Source organism: Cariama cristata, unplaced genomic scaffold, assembly GCF_000690535.1.
Source record: "Cariama cristata isolate BGI_N322 unplaced genomic scaffold, ASM69053v1 scaffold2268, whole genome shotgun sequence".
Classification (NCBI taxonomy): Eukaryota; Metazoa; Chordata; class Aves; order Cariamiformes; family Cariamidae; genus Cariama; species Cariama cristata.
This window is the reverse complement of record NW_009631455.1, coordinates 1-20,349: the sequence shown is the minus strand read 5'-3', so window position 1 is coordinate 20,349 and position 20,349 is coordinate 1. Positions and strand designations below refer to the sequence as shown.

General features: G+C 38.1%; 1 protein-coding gene across 1 annotated transcript; it reads left to right on the top strand.

The window, feature by feature from the left end:
- Positions 1-1,717: 1,717 nt before the first annotated feature.
- On the top strand, positions 1,718-19,466 carry TEX10 (testis expressed 10; the record flags this gene model as incomplete). Its single annotated transcript, XM_009705950.1, has 6 exons — positions 1,718-1,904; positions 2,707-3,413; positions 9,189-9,432; positions 11,490-11,602; positions 14,433-14,671; positions 19,331-19,466. Coding segments are annotated over exons 1-6 (1,619 nt in total), but the record flags the coding sequence as incomplete, so codon positions are not given.
- Positions 19,467-20,349: the final 883 nt, after the last annotated feature.

Here is a 20,349-nt window from a genome sequence, read left to right as displayed (position 1 = left end):
TCGTGGGTTACTGATGCTAAATTTACACTTCAGTTAAAGTGGTCTTGCAGTTGTATAGCAGTTTTAAGCTAGCATGTGAAAAGCAGAAAGTAAGTTGTAATCAAATGTTTGTATAATCAGTTGTTTAAATTGTTTTAAAAGAATAGGAAATGACAGTTGGATTAAAAACATTCTTTAATGATTATCCTGATGATGTGTATATGAAATACTGTAGTACAGCACCCATTTACAGTTTGAAGTCCATTGGGAAAATCAGCTGTAGAATTCTGTTTTCTAGAGTGAATGATGATCATATCCACCATAAAAGAATCATTGTTTGGATATTTTATTTATAAATTTCTGGGTTTAGTCAGCTGTATTGTTTTTTTTTTTCCCTTTTTTTAGTTAGTTTGCTCTTTAAAATTTGAACATTGTGTTCACAACCTTTTTTGTGGCACTCAGATATTAGGAATGTGCAAAACCAAGTTACCCAAAGAGTAGTTTGAAAAGGAGGAGAAACAGAAAATTTATGTACCCGACAGCATGAACTTTATACTGCATACAGTGAGGTCTGGAAGTATTCAGATTTCCATCTCGATAAATTACCTGTTATCATTAGAAAGTTCTGAGATGTTAAACCGCAACATCGTACTGGCTTTGTGCTTGTCTTCCCCTTCTCCCTTTTAAATTGTAATTAATCTCTACAACCGCTTCTAGGAGTCATCAGACCATGGATTCATGGCTTTAATTAACAGAAATCTAGGCACAATTTGTATGTGATGTTGAGTGGTGTGACATCAGCTTCTGGAGTTTTGTTGTGAATGAATTTAGCGGTGCGGAGATGGAGGGAAGGAAGATTAAATAAAGGAACCTGTGGTGTAGTGTTTGTTGGGGTTTTTTGGTGGTGTGGGTTTTTTTAATCTGGTAGAATTAGGAGTACTTTTATCAGTACAGATAAATCAAAGCCAAAAGGTCGTTCCGAAACTGAAGTGTGGGTTTTAATTTGTTTTGGTTATTGTACATCTATTCTAGTATGTCTGTATGACTTCCAAGTATATAGCTACTTATGCTACCTCATTTCTTCTGCCTTATTAAATATGACTTTGGTTTTCAGTCTCTTTTTAGTCTATATGTGCCCATTTAACCTCTTCTCCCCCCTCTTCTTTCTAGTTACCATTTTTAAATGTGTAGACTGGACTGTTCAGTGTGTAGTGGAAGTTTTCTTAGATTCTTGTATATTGCTGTTATCAGTGAAGGCCTGATTAAACCCATGATTTTACCTGTGCAGACCGTGTGCTGTTAATGATTGAGTTGGTAAACAATGTACAAATTAAATGAAACCGTTCACTGAGCTCCTTTGGCTTGACAAGAGTCAGCTATGTAAAAAGTTGCTTTATTGGCAGGAACTTTTTTAAAAAAAAACAAAACCAACAACTTAATCTCATAAAGCAGTGGAAGACGTAGGTACTTCAGTGATCTTTTTCAATAAAGTACTTCTCAGAGCAAAGACAACCAACTGAGCAGCAGAATGTTTTCTGGATGCTAGAAATACAGCCGTACTGAATCAGTCTGCATGTCTGTGTAGCACCTTATCTTGGGAGCAGATGCTAATTTTTACATAGGAAAAGGCGTAAAACCAGTAGCCTTTGTGAGGAAGTTGCTGCTTTTTGGTGGAAAAAATGTATTTTTTTTGTAGTGTGTTTAATCAAATTAAAATTCTGAATATCTTTTTGCAGGGAATCAGAATGACTAAAAAAAGGAAACATCAAGAAGATTTCCAGAAAGTAAAATTAAAAGTTGGGAAAAAAAAGCCTAAACTAGAGAATGCAACTGATACTACCTTCAAAACAAAGGCCATACAAATTCCTGAGCAGCTTAAAGAAGATGGAGTGCTTCCTACGCAAAACAGAAAACTTAACATAAAGGTATACTGTGACATTACATTTTGAAATGACGCAAAATTTCTTGTCATTTATCTAGGTTTATTATATTTACTAGAGTTTAGGAAAAAATATTTATTTTAAAAAAAAATAAATTTAAAAAGCCCAGTGGAGTATCTGAATACAGCCTCTTTGGCCTTGACAGTGAGCTGGCCCAGGAATTTAATGACTCAGATTGGTGGACCAGCATATAACCCAAGGGAAAGGTTTTCAGCAGTGCAAAACCTAAAGTTGCACACTGATTTTAAGTATCTAGGTTTAACATTCAGTTTTTGTAAGTCTTGGATCGTAACTTAAGGACAGAGTTTTAAAAAGTAGGCTTTCTGAGGTGATGTTTTTAAAAAAGTCTTGTATTTCTTTGGGTGGTGGTTCTGCTTTCCTTCCTTTGCATTGTCTTCTGTCTCTTGCAGCTCTACTTAAACTGAAGAAAGCTGTTGAGGCTGAGATTTCATAGTTCTACTCTTGAGAACAAGTGTGAGAGGACTTATTTTTGGTCATCTCTCTGTTACATCAGTAGACTTGTGCATAAACTTAAAAATGAGGAGTATCTAATTACCTGAAGGACAAGTCATGATATCTTGTTTGTCCTGTCACTGAGTTTTGATTATTTGTTCATTGTTATGCTTTAAACTAATATTATATTTGTTCTGAACGTATTATGCTGTTACGAACAGCAGTGTGGGATAAGAATAAATTCTGTATTTTTGAGTGTTTAAGAAAAATGGGTGGGGAAATTTAAAGAGCTTAAAGTAATAATGATGGCAAGTCTCTGTTTCTTTCCTTTTAGGATCTGCTTTCACAGATGCATCACTATAGTCCTGGCGTTAAGCATAATGCACTTCTTGGGCTCAAAGATCTCCTATCTCAGTATCCATTTGTAATTGATGCGCACCTTTCAAACATAATAAGTGAGGTGGCAGCTGTGTTTACAGACAAAGATTCTGGTGTCAGAGGAGCAGCTGTTCACCTGCTGCAATTCTTGGCTTCAAAAATAAGAGCGGAACAGATTGCTCCATTTTTTCCTTTGGTAAGTGCCCATCTCTCCAGTGCCATGACTCATATCAGTGAGGGAATTCAGGAAGATTCATTGAAAGTCCTGGACGTTTTATTGGAAGCATACCCAGCTCTTCTCACAGACCGCAGCAGTATATTGTTGAAGAATTTTGTAGAGCTTATTTCTCACCAGCAACTGTCAAAAAGACTGAAAAGCAGAGAGAAACTTTCCTGGATGCTCTCTGTTAACCCAAATCGCAGAGTAACTTCTCAGCAGTGGAGGCTGAATGTACTTACGAGGCTCAAGAAGTTTCTCCAGGCAGTGGTAGATGGATCCAGTGATGTAGAGGATGAAGGGCTTCAAGAGCAAAAGGATGGCCCTCATTCTGTGAGGAACCCAATATGTATAAGTTGGAAGGTCCATGCAAATAATCAGCAACATATACAGCTGTTTGAAAATGGTGGCTTACGACCAAAGATCAACTCATCATTTAGGCTGAGGTGAGAAAATGTTAATTAACTTGGGAATTAATGTCAGCTGTATGATCACAGTGTTAAACTCTGGTTTGTTGCTGTTGAAGACAACAATTTAATTTTTATTGTGGATTTTTCCCTTAGCCATATTTTAGGGCATTTAGTGTAATGTGCAGTCTTAGTGGAGTGGCTTGAAAATATGGAAATACTTAGCAGATAACTGTGCTATGCATATATCGTGAACTTTGCCGATATCAAATAAAAGCTTTATTTTGTGCTATTCATAATAATTTTGGAAGACCAACTCTAGTGGTTTTTTTTGGAATGCGAACTGACGACTACAGGTTGTTGCAGGATATCAAATAGACCTGGAGGCGAGCAGGCAAATTTCTTTACATTAAACATAAGCTTATTTCTTACACTGTGATAATGAATTGTACTGAAATTTTGTGCTTTTACCTTCAAGAGTCTGTGATAAGTTTAGGAGTCTATTTTCTTTGAATGTAGCTCCTTTTAAAAAGGACAGTATGATAAGATGTGTCTGGCTGTGTAAAATTCTGCCGAGTTTCCAATTCTAGATATTATGAATCAGTTCACTGGTTTATATCTTCACTATGGATAAAAGATGTCTCATCTGAGACATGGTGATGAATATGGAAGAAAGCGTAGTGTGCTTTGTCACAGAAAGGGTTGTGTGTTCTTTAGTCGTACTCTAAATAGATGTGAGCTGAAGTTAAGGGAGAAATAACTAACCATCTTTATTTCTCTTCCTCCTTTCTGATTCACTCCTCGAACTAGAGGGGAACCTCCCACCCCACTTTATGGTACCTTTTAAACATTGGCATCCTCGTGTGTGTGCGTTACTGTAGATGTTACATACCCGCTGACAGGAGACCTGGAATGACGACTTGAAAAATAAACTGTTTAGCCATTACACAGCGCTTTTAATCCATAGAATATGAAGGTGGTTTGAAGAGAAACCAGAGTCATTGTTTTACTGCTGGGGGGAGACTGTATAAGAGGTATAAAGCAGTTATACCAAATTAATCTAGGAGGTCAGTGGCAGAGAAGGATATAAAACCCACTGCCTAATCCATTGCTACATCTATCTCATGTCTTTGAATGAATGAAGTGCCGAAGAAGAAGTGTTCTCTTTTAATACCACAGATATTGGCCTGAATTAGCAGGTGTTTTCCATCTCCATCATGGAGACACGCAAATGACCGTTCCATTCCCACTCTCCTAGGCTTCCTCTCGGTCAGTAGCATATTACTTGTGGTAGGTATAGGAAATTTATATTAAGCTAAGTAAAATGTGCAAATGTGCAGCTTATTTCATCAAAGTGATTGTTAACATAGCGTAAGAGTTCAGTCGTGACCAACAGTATCTGCTGCAGGTAAAACTTGAGTTGTAAACTAGATCATTGAAGCCCACTTCAGGCAGGGAGGAGAGTTCAGTGCTGAGCACAAAACAGTCCTGTGGACTTCATCTCTGCAGTCAGAAGCATACAGTTGTGGACCGCCGTATATCAGAGGATTCTTGTATTGTGCCCTGAATGATATGCAGTGTGTGATATACCATGCCATGTAATAGCTGAAGATGCATTGTATCCAAGGTCTAGGAGAATAAACTTTACATCTGGTGTCACCTGAATTGGATTCCGCTTTTCTGAGGAGCTAGATTTTGGTGAAACGTCGTGATCCACTTGTGGTTATAAATACTTTCAAAAAGGCGTTTGCAAGCGTGAGGAGGAGCCAGAAGAATAGAAGGAAACATTGCTAGAATCCAAGGCGAGACTGGGAAAGCAAGCTGATGGCAGCAGAACAGAAGAATGGAAGGAGAAGGGGCATTTGCAGAAGGTACTAAAATGTTATCATTTTATTTCATTTCCTCATATTTTTGGTATATTCGTTTTGCACAAAGGGTCAGGACAGCTTGTTTTAGTGGATACCTGCAAAATTCCAAGAGTGGAAGTTACTGTGGTGGCTTTTGTATTTGCCACTGAAATCTTTCCTGGTAATCTGAAGATGTTTAATTCTGTCTCTTCCAATCCCAACTGTGGCCTTTTACAGGCATTCCCAGGCCTCACCTGTGGCCATAACTGCAAGGACAGAAATTACTTCTAATAAGAGGTGCAAAACACCCGTAATGCTCCTTGAGTACTTCCAGAATCTTGAACAGTGTGTATGGTTTTGTTTAAAGAAGTCAGTGCACAAATAGTCAAGTCCTAACTATAGATACTGAGTTGACCAAACCGTAAGTAACTCATTGTGGTGTGTACGTATTGATGGCCTCATCACTAATACTGCAAGTAAGCTTCAGCTTTGTGCTTTAAAAAGTAGGTTTCCAAACACCACTGATATATGTTACTTAGTCATTTGGTATGCTAAATTTTTAAGATTCTTGTATCTTTTTAAGCTTGCAAGTTCATTGGGTAGGGATGGCACCTCATTGATAACCTAGTGATTATGGAAAGGGATTTTCAGAATCAGGTTGCAATATTAATGGTTGGTAAAAAGTGTAGATTCTGAGCTTGGAATGCTGGATGGTTCAACAATGCAAATCTTAAGACTTTTTGTGTTGTGTGCTAGGCCTTCCTACGGTGTGTGAATTAAAGATTACAGTGAATTAGGAGATTATTAGAATATATCCTCTGCCTTATGTGCTGACTGCACTGCTTTTTGCATCAAACTCATTTCAGGTGTGGAAAAATGGAAAGCCTTCACAGCTTCGATGTGGTGATACCAAGGTCTATGATCTTTTTTTGGACTGGAAGTGGTGCTGAAGAGAAATGGTAGAGTTTCTGTTTCTGCTGAGAAAGGATAAAATGAAGCTGCAGAGAAGAGCGAAGAAGACTTGAGGGACCAAAATGGAAGACAAAGCGTAGTGAATAAATACGTATATGGTGTGACCTGTGCATCAGATACAAATGGAAAATACAGTTCACTTGGTATACTGAGTGTTTCTTTACTGCTATTGACAGTGCACCCAGAAAAGGAGGACGGTAACCTGGGTTAGACTCTAAGCCATAAAACTTCCAATGACTTTTCCTATTTTAAGCAGCAGAAAGTTGTTTCCTTATTTTCTGTTTCTTCTACACTTCCTTGAGTTCCCTTTGCTGAATTTTTGTTGTCCTCTTACCGTCAGATGGCAGATAAGTTACATGGTGGTTTGGATTTTTTTTTGTTTGGTCCTGCTTTATAAAAATACTGGCATTTTAAAGAAAAATGACAGCTTAAGAGGCACACAGATATCTTGCAACTCCCCTCAATAGTATTTCATGCTGATATGAAGGTAATATGCTTTGTAGTGTTACTGAGAGCTGCCTTGCCATTAAAAAATAGTGATAACAGATACATGACAAAAACATTAATGCTTTAATTGACATCACACTCTCCCAGTTCCAGTGAACCTGTATTGCTAAGGATATCACACTAATCGAATGCCTACTGGACAGATTACAGTAATACTTCGTCATCATCTGTTGGTGGCAATCAGATTTTGTTTACCCCTTTTGTTGTTAACCTTGAATATTTGGAGGAGCCTTCTCTTGAGAGATGGGGGCTTCTTTTGCAGGGTTACGTGAAAGCTACTCTAAGTATTCTTGCTCAAATGCTTTCGGCAGCTGGGTGGAGTATCTCTTTTGGCATGGATTCTTCCTTCTTTTTCCATCCCTTGTTTCAGAAAAGTAATGAAATAGTTGGGTGTGTGTGTTATACTTTAGTAGGAATCTTCAGGTGTGTGTGTTGCCAACTTCTCAGGGTTCATGCACTGTTCACTGTTTAATGGGGAGATTTTTTTTGTGTTCCAGAAATAGATTGCTTGAATTCCAGGGGTCTGCTGTAATATCAGATACTATTTTCAGAAAAATGATTAAAGACTACTACTTCAGAACTATTTCAGCCAGTTACTGACATTTCAGAATCTTGGCTGAGTGTGTGGTCCTGTCATGGCATAGCATTTACAGGACAATCAAACTTTTTCAGTGAGGTTATGGTCTTGATATCAACTGGCTTGTCCAGTGATGCTTTAGAATTCATTGTGGTTATAACTGTCTACCATGTCTTTAGGTGACTGAGAGTTAACTGTCAAAGTTGGAACCATTGACCCTGAACTCTATAGTCTGAAAGGAACTGGTGTCTTTACTGCAGTGTCTGTGACATGGAAGGGACATAGAGCAATAGAAAAGGGACAAATAAGCCAAATCACATTGACTGCATACATAGGTTGCTGCAGTTAGTGTTAAGCTTTATAAAATTTTAAGATGTCTGATAGTTGAAGGTACTAAAGATTAAACTAACATTTTTTTTCTTATGACCAGATGTGTTTCTGCTTGGCCATTTTATTTTGTGCTGGAGATCTAAATTCTCTCTGCCATCTTGCCTTCGTTAAAATAGGACCTACATTTGTCTCACACTTTCTTTCTATTCCTTTGCAGATGTCTTCTCCCTGCTCCTTTTACAGTTTATTAATATCTGGGTTTGTTTTGGTTTAGTAATTTTCTTGAGATAGCAATTTCAACCAGAGAGAAATGACAGCATGAAATTTTCTATTACGTGCATATTATAGATGGCTCCAACAGCGTGAGAAATGTGGCTTCACAGAAGGATATAACTAATTGGATAATTTGGAAGTGACAGGATGACCAGGGAAAACCGCTTTCCCTCTTTAATCCAATATGAAATTAAAGTATTTGTAAACAGAACTTCTCTGCCTATCTGTGGAAAGAAAGCAAATAGTTTTTCAGATCCTATTTTGGGTGTGTATGTAAAGAAAAATCGCCTGGAGAACATCACTGAAATAGAAAGGAGTTTAACAGGAGGTTCAGCGTACCAATTTTATATATGTTAGGAAGTTAGAATTATGATGGGAATTCCCTGCTGTAAGTTAGAAAACAAAGTCATCATGAAAAACAATGTCAGAAGACATCAGTTGAAATTATTGTTGCTTTTTTTTTTTTAAGGACTCTCTGTTGCTTGAAATTAGCAGGAGTTACTCAGGGATTTCTTTGTTTAAAGAACATTTTTGAAATGGATACAAGTTGCCTGAATTGATCCAGGAGCAGGATTTGGTTATTTGTGCTGATAATGCCTTTTGAAACAGAAACAAAGTGTGTTATAAGGGGAGGAGCGGGGAAGTCCTTGGTTTTCTTGCTTTCTGGGAGATGTTCTTTTAGTTTGAACTATATCTTTTCATTTTTTGATAGTTTTTGTTTAACTTCATTATCAGATCATTTTAATAATTTTCCAACTAGTTGCTCTTCAGGGCATAATACTTAAACATCAGATGGGAACCAAATTTAAATTTTTGCAGACTGATTTCATCCCCCCCCCCTTAATATGAACAACCATTATGTTTATTACAGCTGGAGATGGTTATTAACTGTAATAAACCTCATGCATTTGCCAATACTTTGTAGTCAGTTTCATTATTTTGCTTCCAGGAGCTGAAAACTTAAAGCTTTTTTGTTTTGTTGTGCCAAGTACAGTGAATTCTTACCTGTTGGTTGAAGGTGCTATGATGATGCAAATCATATTTCCCACTTGATAGACTTTACATATAACAATGGGGAAAGAAATACTGAAATCTAAGAAGTTGTTACAGAAGCACGTAAACTTGCAGGGAGACTCGGGAGCAGGTTTGTTGTAGGTGGTTTGAACTCCCTTTTTTCCTTACTGAAATAGCTAGCAAGAAAGCAAGCAAACATTTAATGTATTAAAAAAGTAATTTTTTGGTACTGCTCTGATCTGTTCTTAAAGGTGTGATTTTTATTTTTGATTATTTTTTTTTTTTGTCATTTAGGTCTCTGGCAAGTGTAATGGACAGTGCAGAAAAAGGCCTGTCCTCGGCTGAAAACTTAAAAGGTTTCATTGAGATAATAATTCCATTACTGATTGAGTGCTGGATTGAAGCATCTCCTGCACAATCAGCTCCCATTCTTGGAAACCTTTTGGAATCAGAGTCTCAGCAGCTTATGCAGCAAGTGCTTAGTATAATACATTTATTGTGGAAACTCTCAAAGCGACATGATGAAACGTACAAAATGGTAAGGGAGAAACGATCTGTGGCATAATAATGACAATTCGTTTTCTTTTGACTGGAAACTAGTGATTTGGTGATTGGAAGTAGTGGAAATATTTTATTAAGAAATAATATTTTATTAAATAATAATAATAATTTATTAAAGCCTAGGTTTTGAGTGGAATTTGAGTTTGGGTTTTGTCAAATCTGTTACTCTAGAAGAGAATCTGTTGAACTGAGCAATGAGTTCACTGATAGTCTCCAGGAATCCTTCTTGACAGGCTGCAGCAGAAAAGCTTTTGAACCTGAAAGTGGTATTGGAGAGGAGGAACATTTTGCCTGCCAGATAACATCTAGAATATAAATTCAAACAAATGTAGAACGGAGTTGTTTGTTCCTTGTTTTTATGTGTTGAAAAATTTTACAGGGATTGGGGCTGAGAAATGAACAAACCCTAAACCCTTGGGAAGGTAGGGAGTAATGGTGGTAGGAGATCCTGTAATTGTTTGGAGCAATCTACGTTGTTGTGTCATGATTGGTGATATCATAAGACATCAAATCAAAATCTCAATGAGGATTATGGAAAATAGCCTTGAAGTTTTTTTTACCCTAATTATTTTTTCTGTCTTTGATAAATGAATTGTCATTTTTTTGTAACTTTTGCTGTTCTTCAAGGATTTTGCGAACTGGAAAAATAAGTCTTTCCATTTTGGCTATTGAGAGTAATTGGAAGGAATGTCTTGACAGCTCTTTGGTTTACCTGTGTGTAGGACTGTAAGTCTATTTGCTAAACAAAAATCTATGCATAGAATAATTATTGGAAAATATTTGTGCAATCGTTCCCCTAGACCAGAGTTACCCAGCATACACGGCCTGAGGGATGGATTCAGTGTGTCTGAACAAAACACACTGTTCCTCTTTTTCCACTTCATCTTTTCTAGAGGACCTCTTGGCAGCAGGCAGGTGGCCAGGTAAATACCTGTGGCAACCTCCTGCCCCGAGCCGTTTTCTTTAGGGTACTGCAGAGCTACTGCCCTTAACCATACGGTGCTTGCATTTTGGTCACGTCAAAGGAGGGCTCCTGTGTTAAGATGTGAGCTGTTTTAGTTACGTGCAGTTGCATTATGACTTAGGATGTTTTGGAAAAAAAAATATCTGATGTCCATACAACTTTTTTTTGGAGGATATTGTGTTTTACATAAGATAAACAGTTTATTTTGCCTTTTGCTTTGCAGTCACCTTGATATATAAAACGCATTCAGATGGCTCTGTTTGAAAATGGAAGCTTTGCTTATTTAATAGCCCTTGGGCTTACAGACGAAAGTGGTTGTTACAAACACTTTGGAAAACTACTCTGAATATGCTTAGTGGAAACTTATTAATCTTTGAAGTAGTTTAATGGTCATTCTCTGTTCTCAATACTTGAATATCAAGATTATTCTGCCTGACCAATTAAATAGCGATGCAGGTGATTTTTGTGAGGAGTTCTGTTGAACACTTTGTGGAATGGTGACTGTGAGTGTCTGCTAACCCACAAAGTAAAATTATTTTTAAGTATTGAAAGGAGTCCTTTTTCTGTAAGGATGGCCTTTCTACTGGAAAACATTTTGTCAGTGGGCTTTGAACTACAAGTACATTAATGATGGGGAAAGATGAAGGCAGTGTCAGAATATGTCTTTATGGAAAACGCAGGACAGTCACTGCAAGTAAATCAGAGTTCACTCAAATTTTAAGTGTCCTGATAAATTGATATAACAGCACTTTCAATTCACATCTGTAACTCAGTTTAATATTGCATATATCCACATTAATATGTGCTAAGAAAATGTACTGATCCAGTTTGGATTAACTGTTGCTTCTCAACCTTGACTTCTATCATAATTTTACTCCCTTGCTTTGTGGACCTTCAGGTTCGTGCACAAAGACATCATTTACATCTGAAAGTAAATATATATGAAAACTTTCAAACAGAAGCTTCAGTTCCTATTTTTCATTGATTCCAATAATGGATTTTGGAAGGTGATTGCATTGATTACTCAATTACTACCATGTTTTCTGTCTATCCCCTGCTTTCCTTAACAGGAACTATGGCTTCGAATGAATTACCTTGTTGATTTCAAGCACCACTTCATGCGTCACTTTCCTTATTCTTTGCAAGAAACAGTAAAGCACAAAAAGAAAGATTCATGCAAAGGGTAAGTGAGACAATGCAAGTCATATGCTTTACCTGGTATTAAGTTTTTAACGTTGGAAAAGAAAACATTTTATTGTGTATTCCATGAAGATCTGTAGAGAAGTTTTTATAGGAAGGTAGCATTGCTTTGAATTGAGAGGTTTTGGTTGTTGTTTGTAAAAGTACTGTATAGAAAGTCATCTGAATAGCCTCTAGTAGAAATTAAAATGCTGTCTTAGAGACAAAGTATTTAATTGAACGCTTGATCTGGAATTTGCTTATTGCTAAATGGTGGTTTGTGTTAGTCTGGCTAGTTTCATACTTCTGCATGTTTTCTTCAGTTGTCTGCTGAATTACATCAAAACATAGTTAAAACATTTTTTTTCACCCACATCTACTCTTCTGTAGTTCTATTACAGGACTGGATAAATACAGCTAGGAGAGGAGATGGGACACATTGTGCCTATCAAGTATGGCAAAGCAGTACTGGAGCAGGAGAAGCCAAACACTCAAATGTTTCTTCAGTAATGAGCTGGCAGAGTGGGTGCATCAATTTTATAGAATGATAGAATCGTTATAGTTGGAAGAGACCTCGGAGATCATCAAGTCCAACCTTCTACCCAATGCCACCATGCCCACTAAACACACTAAACCATGTCTCGAAGCGCCACATTTAAACGTTTTTTGAACACCTCCCGGGATGGTGACTCCACTCCCCCACTCCCCTGGGGAGCCTGTTCCAATGCCTAACGACTCTAACAGTGAAGAAATTCTTCCTAATATCCAACCTGAACCTCCCCTGGCGCAACTTGACGCTGTTTCCTCTTGTCATTTCACTAGTTACTGGGGAGAAGAGACCAACCCCCACCTCGCTACAACCTCCTTTCAGGTAGTTGTAGAGGGTGATAAGGTCTCCCCTCAGCCTCCTTTTCTCCAGACTAAACAACCCCAGCTCCCTCAGCTGCTCCTCATAAGACTTGTTCTCCAGACCCTTCACCAGCTTTATTGCTCTTCTCTGGACTCGCTCCAGCACCTCGGTGTCTGTCTTGTAGTGGGGGGCCCAAAACCAAACAGAGCACTCAAGGTTCTGGTACAGGCCAGTAGCAGGTTGTCTTCCCTCTCAGCTCCTGGATGTGAGATGATATTCACACAAGTCAGTTCTGGAGTCGTTCTGCGCTGTTGCAGTCTATGTAGAACACTGGTGTACGTACAAGGGGTATCAGCTGGTGTCTGTCTTGGTTTCAAATACTCACAAACTCTGCCACTGCAGATCGTGCTGTAGTAGTAGAACAACCTCTCGGGTATCAGCTGGTGTCTGTCTTGGTTTCAGATACTCACAAACTCTGCCACTGCAGATCATGCTGTAGTAGTAGAACAACCTCTTTTTATCTAAGTGCCTACCATGGTGGAGGTATACTTGAGGCTAAAATCCTGTTTGATATTTTGGCTGTTGCATTTTCTCTTCCTGAAAGGGCACATAGATCAGAAGTACAGCATAGCTCTTCGTTAAATGCCTTCAGTTCAACCAAGTTTTACTCATTAAGTTCATAAAGCCAAAAGGTGTTTTGCTTTTCCAGGTTTTGACCTGAACACCCTTCCTTGAAACTGAAAATCTCAGAATTAGTAGTTAGGCAAAGCAACCATCTTTCTTGTCTTAAAGATGACATCTTGACTAACCATACTTCTGTTGATCCTTCTTCACTCTGCTACTGTGTCTTGCTGCATTCTTGCAGTTTATGGATACATAAAGGAAAAATAATCTGTGAAATTCTTTTTTGTGTGTTTTTTAGTTTGACTGTTACTTCATGACTCCTAGAAACTTCATGCCATGAAAACAAAAATAGTTGCCTTTATTTTCATTGCTTACCAATATATTGGGTTAAAGGCCTGCCTTTGGAAAACTTGCATGGCATTTCAAGGCTTCCTTCCTTTTCCAGTTTGCAAAATGTTGCAGAAATTTACCACAGTATTACTGATAGCGCTTAGCATCTACATATTCTGAACACGACAAAGTTTTAGCGTTTATGCTATGTGTAATTGATGTCCACAGGTTGAGATTTATTTGCTCGTATTGTAATGGTTGGCTCTGAACTGAAGGGTGACTACACTTAACGTTAACGCTGGTTAAAGTGCTTCTTGTTGTTTTGTTTTCACAGCTCTACTTTGTGTTCTGAATGTAGGCATTCATATTGTGCAGCTTTCAGTAGATAAATGCTGTGATTATTTTTTTTTCTTATATACTGTGAGTGAGCGATCAGCAAGTAGAGAGTTCTAGCGTTATATGTCAAGCTGCAATACCCTTGATTCCTTTCTTAATATCCCTTAGTTTTGTGTTTCAGACCTCTGTAGGGCAACAGGGTGGTCCTGCAGAATATTGTGGTGGTGAAAACTCTGTTTCCGATTCCACATGAGTTTGGAAAAAAGCACACAAATGGATTTCTGTATGCTGTTCATGGTGCTTTTTGTCATTGTGTAATGATCACAAAATCCATGTAATTGCTCACAGAAGAAGAAACGCAGAAGAGACTGAAACTAAGGATTAATTTTTTAATCACCTCAAAGTGCTGCTAGGCCGGGCTAAATATGTCAAACAGGAGAACCCAGCCATAGAGATACTATTTAGAGCGTTGGTTGTTGCTGCCACTATAAATATGAGACACAGACATTTTGATGGCAGAACAAAAAATTTCAAGTACCCATATGTCAAATATGGAGGATTTGAAAATGTGTATTGACTTTAAAACTTTAACATTTAAATTTTTTTTCTACATACTATAATTTCTATCATAGTACTATATATTAAAAAGCAAAAAATATTTTTTTAAAATCTCTCTTTTCTTCCTCCCACTTAGCAACAAGTATTGTATGACATCCTCAAACAGTGTGGACCACCTTTTACTGAATTTAACCTTATGTGACATAATGGTTTCACTAGCAAGCACTTCAACACTTCAGATGGATTCTGGTTGGTTGGACATGATAAGGAAATTTGTGACAGATACTCTTCAGGATGGCAGCAAGCTGAATAGCAAGCAGGTGAACAGATTGCTTGGTGTGACTTGGAGACTAATGCAAATACAGCAAAACAAAGGTAAGATACGAGTAGTTTCTGAAAAGCAAAATTATGCACTGACAAAGAGTTTGAGTTACTCTAGCATTTTGAGGTCACTTCATCTTATAGCCTCAGTTGTTACATCATAATGTATTTTGTCTGTAGAAGTAAATTGAATTTCATGGTCATATCCCTGCATGTAGCATTGAAAGGGCTTGATCTTTAGGAAGGCTGTTAGATTCATGCTGTTGATATGCAACATATTAATATATTTGTTTATCTGTTTTCTGTTTTTACTTCTTGAGATATTCTTATAAATGGGAAGATGAGTTTTTCTTCATTGAAAAGTAATTACTAGGATGTAGAGGTGTATAGTACTTTAATATTCTGATCCTTATTTAAAATCATTAATGTAGCCAGTAGGCTCCCTTGAGTACTATCAGATGACCATTCTAGTTCTGTGATGACATGAAATGCCAAGATAGTTCTGATGGAAGCTGCTGTAGAATATTTTCCAGGGTGTTTGATTTGAGTTCTTTTCCATGAGAAAACATATTTCCAGTTGTGACTTGCAGGACCAGTACAGTATTTTGGCTTGACTTTTTTGTGTTTTTTTTTTTTGCTTTTCAAGTACTACTTGATTGTGTTCCGGATGAGACCTTAGTTGACATATCTGTTAAGTGATTGATGTAGGACTTGTTCAAGAAAGGAATTTTCAGTAAATCTGAAGGTAGTGGGGGTCCATTGTGTTGTACCAGTCTGGTAGAAGTGAATTCCACATCCACGCAGCCAAGTAGAGTTTATTGAAAATGCTTTGTTCTTAGCAGCAGGTTTCATGGTTAGTGTTGTAAGATGAAAAGATGTCAAATGTCCCATAAATATATTTTGGCAGTTAGTTGTATCTCCTTCCAAATCCATTTAATTGGGAAATCTGTCTATTCCTATGTCCCTGATGACAAAGGTAATAAATAATCATTCCTATCTGCACTTCAAATTGGCTTCCTGTTGAAGGGAATCAACAGTCCAAAGTCAGAGATATGCCTGTCTCACTAGCTGAGCTAAAGCAGAAGGATTGCTACTCAGGAAAGTAGTTTCCCAACTGTTGTTAGACTGTTAAATCAAATACTTCATGCTTTTCCTTGTAACGGGAGATTGATTTTTTCCTTTGTCAAACTTTTGCCAGATAGTGGATAATGGCTGGTGTTTTTCTAACCAAAGTGGCCAGTTTAGTGCAATAATCTTCCCCAGGAATGCAAAAAATAAATAAGCTTAAAAAAAGCTTAAATGAAATTACAAAAGATTGATATGTGTGGATCTTGTCTGCTGATCCTGTAAAGGTTCAGGAATTTCACTGCAAGTAGGAAGTTCTTTACCTCGTGAATCTATATCTGTTTGTGTGGACAATTTATCTCATCCCTTCGAGATAATCCTTTTGCAGTACTGAAAGCCTGACCAGGTGCCAGGTTATAATTCATTTACTAGCTGTAGAGGAAATACAGCCTTGACATGCTGGAGAAATGGGCTGACGGTTCAACAAGGACAAGCACGAAGTCCCGCACCTGGGAAGGAACAAGCCATGCACCAGTACATGCTGAGGGCTGACCAGCTGGAAAGAAACTTAGGAGAAAAGGGCCAGGGGGCTCTGGTGGAGCCAGCAATGGACTCTTGTGGCAAAGGTGGCCAGTGGTAACCTGGGCTGCATTAGGAGGAGTGATTGACAACAGGTTGAGGGAGATGATCCTTCCCCTGTATTCTGCACCGGAGAGGCCATGCCTGGAGTACTGTGTCCAGTTCTGGACTCCCCAGTACAAGAGACGTGGACATACTGGAGGGAGTCCAGCGAAGGGCCATGAAGATGATGAAGGCCCTGGAGCATCTGTGCTGTGAGGAAAGGCTGAGAGAGCAGGGACTGTTCAGGCTGGAGAAGAAAAGGCTCAGGGGCCATCTCATCAATGTATGTAAATACCTGAAGGGAGGGTGCAAGGAAGGTGGAGCCAGGCTCTTTTCAGTGGTGCCCAGTGACAGGACCAGAAGGCACAATCTGAAACCCAGGAGGTTCTGTCTGAACATCAGGAAACACTTTTTCACTGTGAGGGTGACCAAGCACTGGCACAGGTTGCCCAGGGATATTGTGGAGTCTCCACCCTTGGAGATATTCGGAAGCCGTCTGGACATGGTCCTGGGCAACCAGATCTACCTAATCTTGCTTTGGCAGGGGCATTGGACCAGATGACCTCCAGAGGTCCCGTCTCACCTCAACCATTATGTGATTTGGTTGAAGAAGAGAAGCTTACTTCCTTGGGTTTGGTTTGGTTTGTTTTGTTTTTGATGGTGCTCTAGAAATTCTGACTTGTATTGTGTCAAGTGGTAACTGCAAAAGATGGTACTTACCAAAATATAACTCTGATTTGTTTAAAACCTATATTGACATTAAGGGCCTGGAAAGGTATGTCATCTTTAGAAGACAATGCAAAAGAAAAAATGAACCATTACAATCAAAATTTTTTTAGAACACAATGGAAATCAAAGCACAGGAAATTTAGATAGAAAGAACAAATAGCTAATGAATGAGAGATTAAATAAAACTGTAGTCAGCCTCCTGCGTGTTATGCTGCAAAAACACAGTGGTATCTTTGCAGTCGCATTTTTCAGGGTTGCCTGTTTCGAGTAGCTGTTTATGCTGGGGTGAAATATCCACCTTTTTCTGTGGATGTCTAGAAGAGCTTCGAGCTGCAATGTCTGAAGATTTCTCTCCATTGTTTAAGTTCAAACTGTGGATCTGCTCTCTGTAATTAGGAGGTCTGCTCCTTTCTTGCGTCTCTCAGGTATGACTTTAGCAGCAGGTTGCTTGATAGTTGTAGTTTTGATAAATTTTTCCCAAGTAACAAAGAGAGCACACTCAGTCACTTCAGAAGGTGGCTTGCCATGTGCCAGTTAAAACTGAAACGTTAAAAATTATGAGGACTTTGGCTGCATTTGGGAAGTCTGTCTAATGTGGACCTTTTAAGTACTAATTTTTAAGAATACCTTCTTAAATTGCTTCCGTTTTTATACTTGTCCTGTTATATGAAGCAATTCAAATAGTAGCACCTGCTTTACTAAACGTGCCGTAGAGAGTTTTTGGAAGGTGAATGAACGTTCTACACACTTAGAATATTTATTTCTTATTATATTTATTCAGTAAACAGTTTGTTAATTAGCTAAAAACTACATAAAGGTATAATTGTTATTCAGTTAAGAATAAGCCAGTCGTCTGTTTAAGAAACACTGTCCAAGATGAATCTTCACCTGAAGAGTATGTGAATTTAATAAGTTGATGCTCCTGATAAAATGAAAAGAACTTAATAATTTATCTTTATTAAAACCCATTCTAATATTTGATGTATTTTTTCTGTTGACAAGTATGTTAGATTTCAACTTCTATATGGTTCCCTGCATTAAGCTTGAGTGTGACAATGCCATTTCAGGTGCTTTTTATAGCATATCTTTTAAGTGAGACTCGCTATATGATAACTTTAAATATGTTCCCTGGTAAGAGTTTTAATGATGAAGACTGGCCTCTGACTGGATCTGGAATAATTTTTAGTATGGAGCATTCTTGTCTCTGTGGACAGAAGTAGCTCTGCTCGGTGTGGAACACAAAATTGTGTCTGTTTTTGAATACATAACTTACTAAGACTGCTCTGTACACCTGGATGGAAAGACAAAGAGGCTTCCTCGTCTTGGTTTATGAAGGTAATGAAGTGATTGCTGCTACTTAAGTATGTCTTGACAGCAATGAATTCATTGGGATCCCAAGCTCTTCTGACACAAATTTAGTGAGGTCTCATACCCTTCATGTATCTTTTAAGTTTTCAGATGCTTCTCCATTCTTTCCAGGCTTGTCTTCTCTGAATGCAGATATTTTTCCATGCTTTGTTGATTTTTATATCCAGTGGTTTAATCTGGTTTCCATAAAAAATGTTTGGTCTGTTTCTCAGTCTACTAGAATAACTTCTGCACTTACTCGCTGGGTTTAGCCAACTTTGTCATAAGGATAGAACTTTCATACATTATTTTAAGTCTGGTGATAACACATAGTTGATGAGAGCTTCAGAGAAGGAAAGGTTGCAGTGGAGTTTCGCAGTTCTCTTTGCAGTGGCTTGCCAGCGGCCTCTTGAGGTATGTATTTTCTGGTCAACTAGCAAGTGTGATTTGAAACCGACTGGTTCAAAGACATGGAGAGCTGCTAAGGTTGGTGTGTTTGGCAGGAAGAAAGGGATAGGGTAGAGAGAACTGAAGGCACTGTAACGGTGAGGTTTGGGGGAGCGTAGGTAAGGAGTAAAGGAGAGAAGAGTGGAGTGAGATCACTGCACTAGGGGAAAAGGACGTGGAAGATAGATGTGGAAAGCAGGAATTTATTGGTTCTCAGCTACCTCGCAACCTGTGCACTGGCCTGTCTTCAAGAAGTTCTGAAGTTTTCACTTGCATGTTGTCTCTGTTCTTTTGTGTGGCTCTTTGACAAGCAACACAGGAAAGTGTTGTTTCAATGGTTTAGGAGTCTATTCAGGAGCTGTTTTAAAACATTTTGGTACTTCCCTGTGGAGTTAAATGTAGATAGTTGCAGATGCTCATTATAGCTCTTCTGTGTATGTGTCTACGTATAAAATCAGAAGATTAAGAAGCACTACTTCAGATTTTTATATATTTCTTTTCTAGTGGCAACAGAACCTTTGATAAAAGCAGTATATACACTATACCAGCAAAGGAATCTCCTCTTTCCAGTTCGTACGTTGCTTTTGAAATTTTTTAGCAGAGTTTACCAAAAAGAAGATTTGAGGACTCAAAGAATCAGGTAAAAACCATTTGCATATTCTTTTTCATTTCAACATAGCATATTTATTTCAGAAGTTACAATACTGAATTCCTGTGTAGATGTTATAAAAGTTCATTGTGAATATGTTTTCGCGCTGTGTCACTGAAATTTGCAAGTTTAGGTTCTCTGTGAGATTAAGATGTGTATTAGCTTAGTGGTGTTTTTTTTTTTTAATGTAAGTATTAGATACATCTTAAGGATTTAAAATTTAACTTGAAGTACACTGCTGGCAAGCTCATTGTTACTGGCCGTGTGGTAGTTGGTAGATATGCAAAGTTGTGCAGCTATAGCCTTGGAGCATTTCCATTACTTCAGCCCGAGGTCGTGGACTTGTGACTTGGTGCCTTTGCTGGTTCTGGTAGTGCCTGTCTAGCCTTTTGTACTTACTTTCTTTAAGAAAAGTATTCTTTTGTTGTTTTGGGTGCGTGGTTCTAAAGAGACTAGGTTTAAGAAAATGTTCCTGTCATTTTGGGTTCCCAGCTTCATACATCTATTAGATATCTGACTTACTTCAAGTAAGAGGAGATTATCCTCTATATTCCTGTCATTATACTTTTCCAAATTGTCTCCAAGTCTTAACTTCTCCAGAAGGTATTTTTCAGCCAAGTCATCTGGTTCCAGCTATGTAAAATCCTTAAACACAGATCAAGCTTCATCAATCCTAGCTTGTTTGAAACTACGAAGGGACATAAGATCATACCCATGATACCTGTTTCTGCTACTAGGTAAAAAAAATCAAACCTTGGGGCCACCAGAAGTACTGACATCCATTAGCAGAGTCAGGCTTCGGGAAAATTATTCTCTCTGCAACTTGTTTGCTTTGTTAAATCTTATGTTGTGGTGTCCTGGTTTGGCTAAAACA